Source organism: Mastigoproctus giganteus, chromosome 5 (assembly GCF_048544385.1).
Source record: "Mastigoproctus giganteus isolate SK-2022 chromosome 5, ASM4854438v1, whole genome shotgun sequence".
NCBI lineage: Eukaryota > Metazoa > Arthropoda > Arachnida > Uropygi > Thelyphonidae > Mastigoproctus > Mastigoproctus giganteus.
This window is the reverse complement of record NC_143579.1, coordinates 170,767,661-170,777,840: the sequence shown is the minus strand read 5'-3', so window position 1 is coordinate 170,777,840 and position 10,180 is coordinate 170,767,661. Positions and strand designations below refer to the sequence as shown.

Sequence of the window (10,180 nt, the reverse complement as noted above, 5' to 3'; positions counted from 1 at the left end):
TTTACTCAAGGAGGTAACTACCATCAGAGGTAAAGGGAACGGTTTTTGTTTTCGTAAAGGCAACTATGATGGTCTGAGACAGTATTTAAATTCTATACAGTGGGACCAACTGATGATGTTACCAACAGCAAACTCAAAATGGAAAGCATTCAAGGAACTAATCTTGGAAGCTACCAGGTTTTACATACCAACTAAGAAATACTGTTCAAGGTTTAGGCTTAAATGGTTGTCAGATGAACTAATGAGATATGTGGCAGAGAAGAAAAATGCATGGAATACATACAAATTAATGGGCGACATGAAGCCTATGATAGATATAAGTTGGTCTGTAACCAAGTCACAAAGGAGATTAGGCAGGCAAAGGCAGACTACGAAAAATTCTTGGCAAAAGATGCAAAGAAAAACAGAAAAGAGTTCTTTACCTATTTAAACTCAAGAAGGAAAGGGATGAATCAGATGGGTCCACTGGATATTGATGGTTCAACAGTTGAGGATCCTGCTCAGGTGGCTAACAATCTAAACGAGTATTTTGCATCTACATTCACGCATGAGGAGTTATTCAGGAAGGAGAATGACGTAGGTAAAGTAGACATTGGCAGTGAGCTAGATGATTTTGTAATAACTGAGAGGAAAGTGGAGGAGGGATTGTTGAGGATAAACATAAAAAAGGCACCTGGGGTTGATGGGATCTATCCAGTTATATTAAAGAAGGCAGCAAAGGAAGTAAGCAAACCGCTAGCCATAATTATGAGAGCTTCTTTGGACTCATGGGAGGTACCCATAGACTGGAGATGTGCAAATGTAACCGCAATTCACAAAGGAGGATCAAAGCTTGACACAAGTAATTATAGACCTGTTAGTTTAACTTCTGTTCCAGGAAAATTAATGGAGGCACTGGTTAAAGAAGCACTGCAGGATCATCTAGACAAGATTTCAGTTATAGCACGGACACAGCATGGTTTTGTTAAGGGAAAGTGTTGCCTGACCAATTTGATTGGATACTATGATGTAGTCACAAAAGAACTGGATGCAGGAAATAACTTTGATATTATATATTTGGATCTTAGAAAGGCTTTTGATACTGTTGCACATGGAAGACTGCTGCACAAATTGGAGCAGTGTGGCATTGGAGGCAAATTGCTGCTATGGATAAGGGGATGGTTGAGTGGCAGAAGACAGAGAATGGTAATCAGTGGACGCTGCTCAACGTGGACTAATGTTATTAGTGGAGTTCCTCAGGGTTCAATGTTGGGTGCGTTGTTGTTTTCGGTGTTTATGAATGATATTGATGATGGTATATCAAGTTTAATATCCAAGTTAGCAGATGATACAAAGGTTGGCAGGGTTGTTAAGGACACTACTGACGCTATGCTGCTGCAACAGGATCTGGAACGGTTGAACAGATGGGCTGAGAGGTGGCAAATGAAGTTTAACATTGACAAATGTAAAGTACTACCTATGGGAAACAGTAACCCCAGAGCAACGTATCAACTCTGCGGTACTACACTGACAGTGGTGGAGAATGAAAAGGACCTGGGGGTAATTGTGCAGGCAGATATGAAGTTCTCTGAGCAGTGCAGACGAGCTGCAAGAGTAGCTCATGGTGTCTTGTCAATGATATACAGGAATTTTTCTAGCAGGGATAAGGAGGTGATTATTCCCTTGTATAAGGCAATGGTTAGGCCACATCTTGAGTACTGTATACAGGTCTGAGGCCTCATTTCAAGAAGGATGTAGAGCTGCTGGAACGGGTACAGAGAAGGGCAACAAGATTAGCGAATGGAACAAAGGGTTGCTCTTACGAAGAAAGGCTTAAGTTTTGCAAATTACAGAGTCTGGAGACTAGGCACCGGCGAGGTGATCTGATAGAGGTGTATAAGGCTTTGTATGGTTTGAGCATGCTCAATGCCAATGGGATTCTTCCTCTTGCTCAGAATAATCACCTGAGAGGGCATAAATTCAAATTGAGGAAGGACGGATGTTGGATAGATGTGCGGAAATTTTCCTTCTGCCAGCTGGTGGTTGGTTGGTGGAACCGACTTCCATCATTCGTTGTCGAAGTTGATAGCCTAAACAAATTTAAGGCTCAACTGGACAGGTATTTCGAACGAACGGAGGGGTGAATGGGAGTGGCTTTTTTTTTTTTTTTTTTTTTGGCTGAAGCTGAATAAGCTTGCTTTCTTGCATCATATGCCTCTACTAATGCTAATGCTAATGCTAATTCCTGAAGTCACCATCACATGCCATTGTCACACCTTGGTTTTCATGAGGTCTCTATATTACTTATCTTGTCACATGGCTCATGAAACCAGAAGCTTGCAACCTGGGCCTCACAGACAGTCCATCCTCTTTTTGTGACACCCTCGAGGACTGGAAGAATGTGCTCTACCACTGTGAAAATTACCACCCACTCAGAAGTATCATGCTGTCCATCTCCATGTGGGTGGGACAGCATTACAAAAGAACTCCACATTTTTACTGGCAGCCTTCACCCGCAGAAGGTCTCTTTTCTCTCTCTCTCTCTCTCTCTCTCTCTCTCTCTCTCTCTCTCTCTCTCTCTCTCTCTCTCTCTCTCTCTCTATAAACTTACAACGATAAAAAAATAAGCACAGCTGCAACACAGGCCAATGCTACCCCCACCTCAGGGTTCCCAAAGATCTAAACCTCTGTCACAAAATCACCTTACCACTGGACTTACTCCCGCTTTCCTGATAAACCGGAAATGAGAACCGTGCAAACGTCCTCTTCAGTGGGCGAATTTGTTGACCTCTAGTTTCCTTGGACCTGTATACCCTTGGCTTAGTCAGTTGCAGCAGACATCTGGTTTGCCAGATGTGGGATGTCAATCAGGCTCTTACGCTTGCAGGCCTCCCTTGTTCTGCAAGTTGTCTTCCTTTACCTGGCCTTCGGTGGTCTTCCAGACTTGGGTTATCCTTCTTCTCTTTCTTCTATATAATATAAATTATTTATAATTATTTAAAAATAGCAAGGAGACTACTTTTACTTCATATATTTTTCTTTAGATTTCGCTAGTTTTAAAATTTCTGCTGCTTTCGAAGATTTTAAAAAGTTTCAATTCTGAACAGGACATGTTATAATTTTCTTTTACCATAAATTCGGCTTCTAAATTTTCCAATAAAAGGTGATTTCTCTCTTTCCGCCAAGCAGTTTTCATTAAGCTAAAAACTATTTCTGATGAAGCCTTTGAATGTGGAATGCTTAATATGGAGCTTACAATATGAGATAACCTATTTGCCTCTGGAAATTTTGAGAAAAATTGCACCCATTTTTTAACCAATACACATTTTATATTTTTCATTACTCATTGACGAACAAAATGCCTTTAGACTAAAGTGACCAGATGTCCCGGATTTCAGTCGTTTACCCCGCATTGCAAACTCCCGGATTGGACATGTAGTCTCCATACTTAAAGGCGAACATAATGCAAAACATTTGCATTATGTTTGCCGGGAACAAATGGTACAACGGAAAGAGTTTTTTCGTTAGTAAATTAGTTGTGTCATCAACGACAACACAACTGACCATAGAAAAGCTGAAAGCAATATTACAAGTTAAGTGCAATTTTACTAATTATTTTTAAGAAATTTACGAAGAAATAGAAAATTATTATTATTATTATTAGCCATAAGGTGTAAGGAAGAATGAGACTTATGCTGCACCAGCCAAAAAAAAAAAAAAAATCCCGTGTTACCCTGAGAGAGAGAGAGAGAGAGAGAGAGAGAGAGAGACTCCATAAGAATGATGATATCCAGCTCAAACCCTGGGTTTTCGAAGCGCGTACTCACCAGATTAAGAAAAATTCACTCAGCGGAAAAATATATTTAATTTGTCTTGTTTTTATTGTTAAAAGAAGTATGTATTTTTATTATTATTTCACAGAAAAAAACTTTTTTCACTAAACAGAAATGAAAATCGATTAAAACATGATCCCTCTAATAAGTGTTTTTTCTCTTCTAATTACAATTATTTTTCTGAGTTAATGTCCTTCAAGCAATCTTCTGTTCGTCACGCAGCGTAACACGAGGGGTACCGTGTACTGAATTTCAGCCTTTCTGTAAAAATAATAATAATAAAATAAAATATAGTCACTATTTTTTTTTTTTTTTAGAAGCGTGATATATTTTTTTAAAAGTTTAGTTCAAAGAAGTATATGTATGGATATTCACATACAAAATATTTAATTTATATGAATATTTAATTTGTATTTAAATATTTAATTTGTATGTGAATATTATTTTTATAAATAACAAATTGAATTTAAAAAAATATATATATGTGTATATTGCTTCTGGGGGGGGGGGTTTAAAATCCCCTTCCTTGATGTCCTGCATTGGAACACTAAGAATCTGGTCACTTTACTTTAGACTTTCTCATTTTTCTCTTGTTAATAGAATTAATTTTTAACACATCTGTTAGATACCAATAAGAATTAATTAAAAATACATAAAATCAATAAATTAACAGTTTTTTCTTCTCTTATCGGGAAAAATGGAGGTATTTTTCCTCCCCCTCAGGGGGAGGTACCCATGGACTGGATATTGTGCAAACTAATTTAAGTAGCAGTAATGGATATTGTGCAAACGTCTCCAATCCATGGGTACCTCCCCCTCCCACCTCAGGGGGGGTACCCATGGATTGGTGATGTACAAATGTGACACCAATTCACAAAGGAGGATCAAAGGGCAACACAAGTAATCATAGACCTGTTAGTTTAACTTCTGTTCCAGGAAAATTAATGGAGGCACTGGTTAAAGAAGCACTGCAGGATCATCTAGACAAGACTTCAGTTATAGCTCGGACACAGCATGGTTTTGTTAAGGGAAAGTCTTGCCTGATCAATCTGATTGGATACTATGCTGTGGTCACAAACGAACTGGATGCAGGGAATAACTTTGATATCATATATTTGGATCTTAGAAAGGATTTTGATACTGTTGCACATGGAAGACTACTGCACAAATTGGAGCAGTGTGGCATTGGAGGCAAATTGCTGGATGGTTGAGTGGGAGAAGAGTGGTAATCAATGGAAACAGCTCGTCGTGGACTAATGTTATTAGTTGAGCCCCTCAGGGTTCAGTGTTGGGTCCATTGTTGTTTTTTGTATTTATAAATGATATTGATGATGGTATATCAAGCTTAATGTCCAAGATTGCAGACGATACGAAGGTTGGCAGGGTTGTTACGGACACTAATGACAGTACGCTGCTGCAACAGGATCTAGAAAAGTTGAGCAGATGAGCTGAGAGGTGGCAAATGAAATTGAACATTGACAAGTGTAGAGTACTAGATATGAGAAGCAGCAACCTCAGAGTGACGTATCAACTCTGTGGCACTATACTGACAGTGGAAGAGAACAAAAAGGACCTGGAAGTAATTGTGCAGGCAGATATGAAGTTTTCTAAGCAGTGCAGTCGGTCTGCAAGAGTAGCTCATTGTGTCTTATCAATGATATACAGGAATTTTTCTAGCAGGGATAAGGAGGTGATTATCCCCTTTTCTAAGGCAATAGTCAGGCCACACCTTGAGTACGCTATACAAGTCTGGAGGCCTCATTTTAAGAAGGATGTAGAGCTGTTGGAACGAGTACAGAGAAAGGCAACAAGATTAGTGAATGGAACAAAGGGTTGCTCTTACGAAGAAATGCTTAAATTTTGCAAATTACAGTGTCTGGAGCCTACGCACCTGCGAGGTGATCTGATTGAGGTGTATAAAGCCTTGAATAGTTTGAGCATGCTCAATGCTGATGGAATTCTTCCTCTTGCTCATAATAATCATTTGAGATGGTATAAATTCAAATTTGCCTTTAGCCAGCTGGTTTGTTGGTGGAACAGACTTCCATCCTTTGTTGTGGAAATTGCTAGCCTAAATAAATTTAAGTCTGAGCTGGACAGGTACTTGGAACGAACGGAAGAGTGAAATGGGAGCGTGCTTTTTTTTTTTTTTGGCTAATGCTGCGAAAATGCTGCTAGCATAAGCTTGCTTTCTTGGTTCGTATGCCTCTACTAATGCTAATATCATCATTCTTCTCTCTCTCACGGGTAACTCAGAATTTTTTTTTTTTTTTTGGCCGGTGCAGCCAAAGCCTCAGGCTTCCTTGCACCATGTGGCTAACAACAACAACAACAACAACAATAATAATAATAATAATAATAATAATAACATACTGTGTCGTTCTTAGAGGACTTTCCACGTTATTTGCTTTACTGTTGTCCGTTATAAACTCGTGTCTATTTGGAATGGATGGTGAATCAAACATTATGGATGATAATGATTATTTTTTTATGACTGATTTCTTTAAATTTTTTTATCATAAAACGTTGTCCATGTATTACATCCTCCTGATAAAAACGAATGTTACAGAGATAAAAGATTATAAATGTCTGTATATATATATATATATTTTTTTTTTTTTTGTCAGCTAAAGGTCTGTGGCACATAGTAATATTTTATTACTCTGTGGTCTGGGTCATCCGTGCAACACATAGCTAATGTTAAAGTGAATAGTAATACAAAAACTTAGGAGAAAGCGCCACCACCTGTCTTTTTTATTTTTATTATATTTTTTAAAAGTTTTCGTGTTGAGTACTGTAGTTGTATTTTCTTATTTTCATGGCAATTATTGTCACTGATACATAAGCAAACTAACTCAATTCTACTTTCACTCTGTACTTTTATATTGCCAGGATGCCAGGAAAATTAGGGTGTCTTTAACTCAAGGCAGCTTTAAAACTCAAAAAGTTTTGAGATTAATTTGTTTGATAATAGAGAGCTATTAAGTGCTAATTTGTATAAGCAACGATTAGATAGGATCTGCAGTGCATACCATAGTTGCTCTTTTAAGGAAGGGCACACAGTTGTCGACGATGCCACATAAAATACTTTTTAACACTTTATTTTGATAATATTTTTGAGATTTATGATCTTTAATGAAATGTACATTCGTTAAAAATGATTATGAAGTGATCGTTTATTATATGTTATTTTTGTAATAGCTTTTTTTATTTATTTTATTTATTATTTTATTAAAAAGTACATCTAGCGGAGTACTGAGTAACTGCAGTTCGTAAGTAACATGCTGTTTCTCAGCGATCGAGAACTTGTCAGGTGTAGCTTCGTAAACAAGTAATGTGCGTTGATGTACGGTCTGACTTTTAAAGGCCAAAAAATAATTGTGAAGGAAAGCTAAAAAGTAAGGGAGTGCATCTCCCTACTACCTCGTCGTTGTGTACATGATAATTTCGCAAAAGTAGCATAATTTGACTGATCTTCCGTAATGGCTGGTATAGTAATGGGAAGATACAAAACAAGTATATCGTATCTTGTTAATCAGCAGTGTAATGGTGATCCAAGACTTAGTACGTTGATGATGAGATTTCGCTTACAAAATGCTAAAACTTTGTATCGTAAAGATCTTTTCGCCCATTATGGTTGCGTCAATGCTATAGAATTTTCTTTAGATGGTGAATGGCTTGCATCCGGTAAGTTTACTTTTTTTTCTATGTTATACTAAAAATTAAAATGCAGTTTGCTCTAATGATCATTTTGAAATTCTTTTGGAATGCTACATAAATGGCATTCTCAAAGATAAAAAGAAAGTAATGCCGATTTTGTTAATGTTACAAAGTCTGAAATGCTAATACAATCCACTTTTAGGAAGACGACACAAATTGCCCTATTTATAGCGGTAACAAAAAAAAAAAAAAAGTTGGAGATATGGGCAATATTTCCATCCAATTTTTTTTATTTGTTTGATTTTCGTAAAATCATATATTCAGAATGAGAGTGAAAGTTTAGCTCGCACCCCTAATAAGCTCCACCCATATCATTTCCCAGTGTGCAGGGGGCAAACAGTCCACGATTCGTAATGTAGTGTGGAGAAATAGTTAATATTGGGAAATCGTTAAAATATAACAGCGATACCCCCCCCCCCCCTCATAAACGCACACCGTGGAAAAAAAGAATATTAAGAGTATATTCAAAGGTTAAGAATATATTCATGTTGAACTGCATATTTAATGGTACAATGACAACAACATTGTTTTGGCCTCATTTAGAAATTTTGAAGGTTGGTGAAGAATATAGTTCATAGGAAGTATTCTGATGTGATGTTGTTGCCAATGTACATTAAATATGCTGTTCAACATGAATATTCTTAACCTTCTGCTGCTAGTATGGTAACTGACAGGTACCACTTTTCCAAATGCCAATTTTTTTAAATTGGTAAATTAAATAAAATCCACCTGTTTACCCTTTCCCACCAATGGTTTATAACTGTTTATACGGTATTTTCTGCTTTCATTTAGATATACACCATGGGATTGTTTGTGTTTCAATCAAGTAGATGAGTGACCTTGAAAAATATGATACAACTTTATTATTATTATTATTTGTTTTTATCATTTATATTCATTCAATATTTTTTAATTGAGTTTAGCCAATCATAATTAATAGATAACTATTTTCAATTCAGTAAAAATTCAGTTTAATTTTTTATAATTAGCCTGTCACTGACGGTTGTTCTTCAAATGAAGGATGATTCTTCCTCTATTTGTGTGGAGTCACTTTGGCTTAGTTTGTCATTTGAAAAATCACAAAAAAATTCAATATTGTTCACTTTTTTGATGCCCATCTTTATTTTCAGTCTTTTCTGTACACAACCGATTTTCTGAACACAACTGGAATAATATAAATCAGGGTATGACACTGCAACAAAATCTAGAAGGGCAGCCAATAATCCCAGATTAACATACCAATTAGTTGGCACCATGCTAATGGTAGTAGAGAAAGAAAAAGACCTGGGGAAAGTTGAAGTTTGACACGAAGTTTTCTGAGCAGTGTGGACAGGCTGCTAGGACAGTTCATGGGGGTTCTATCAATGCTATACAGGAATGTTGCCAGCAGGCACAAGGAGATGATTGTCCTGTTGTATAAGGCAATGGTTAGGCCACATCTTGAGTACTGTATACAGATCTGGAAGCCTAATTTTAGGAAATATGTGTATCTGTTGTAACTGGTGCAGAAAACATCAACAAACATCATCATCATCTTTCTGTCTCCCTGAGTATTGTGTGTAACACAATACACAGGGAGACAGAAAGGTACTCTTATCATAAGACTTCAGTCCTGCAAAGTGTAGCATCTTGAAACCAGAGAGACTAGATGGAAGTGTTTAAGGCCTTAAATGGAAAGAGTAAATTAAGTATAGGTGGCATCCTAACATAATTAGGATTGTAGGATAGATGTGAGAAAATTTGCTTTCATCGAAAGAGCGATTGATTGTTGGAACAAACTTCCATATAAATTTATTGGTGTGCCAGTGATACTCAAGCTCATAAACCTGTTCTCTGAATTACTGACTTAGTATAAGATTAATTGGCTCCATCTTTTGCAAATATAATTACTGTTACACACAATACATATTCTTCAGTTGTATGAAATAAAAGCACTCAAGTTTCATATGCATGGAAAAATAAACACCACATCAATAGGATTTTTTATTGCCCATTTGCTATAATGAAGTCAGGAAACCAAAGCTTGCTAAGAAAAAAATTTTGATTTTCAACAATAGTAATTGTCTAAGTATTTCATTGTGAATAATTTTATATGTAGGAATAGAATTAATAATACTTTGTAATTATATATATATATATATATATACAGTATAGAAATGTTTTTCCTTATTAAAAAAAAAAAGTTTAAAACTAACAAAGGTACAGTGGAAAGATAGCTATATAAGAAAAGTTCAATTATATTCCCAAATTTTGATAATTAACATTTTTTCATATGGAGCACTGATAGTTTAATTTTGAAAATAGTTTCTCAACCTAAGAAACTATTTTGTTTACTTGCATAGAATCGCAGGGACTCACATCTGGTGAGTATGGGCTTGGCACATCCAGGGTCCTGAGCTGGATATCATCATTCTTCGCTTTCTTGGTGATTCCCTTCTTTCTCTCTCTCTCTCAGAGTAACTCTGGAATTTTTTTAAAATTTGTTTTTGGCTGGTGCAGCAGCACCAGCCAAAAAAGCACCAGCCTCAGGCTTCCTTGCACCATGTAGCTGATAATAATAGTAATATGGCACAACAAAATCTGCAATTTCTGTTCTATAAGAGCTTTGAAAAACATACAGAAAAGATCAATCAAAAGAACGTTTTATT

The 10,180-nt window shown here is 36.5% G+C and overlaps 1 protein-coding gene across 1 annotated transcript in view; it reads left to right on the top strand.

Annotated features, from left to right (window-relative positions):
* The first annotated feature begins 7,081 nt into the window (after window positions 1–7,081).
* LOC150085839 (DDB1- and CUL4-associated factor 5) overlaps window positions 7,082–10,180 on the top strand; it is a 227,776-nt gene continuing 224,677 nt past the window's right edge. The window contains exon 1 of the mRNA XM_090373516.1: window positions 7,082–7,499. Coding sequence (XP_090229642.1) covers window positions 7,295–7,499 — 205 coding nt within the window. The 5' untranslated portion in view covers window positions 7,082–7,294. The remainder of the gene's footprint in view (window positions 7,500–10,180) is intronic.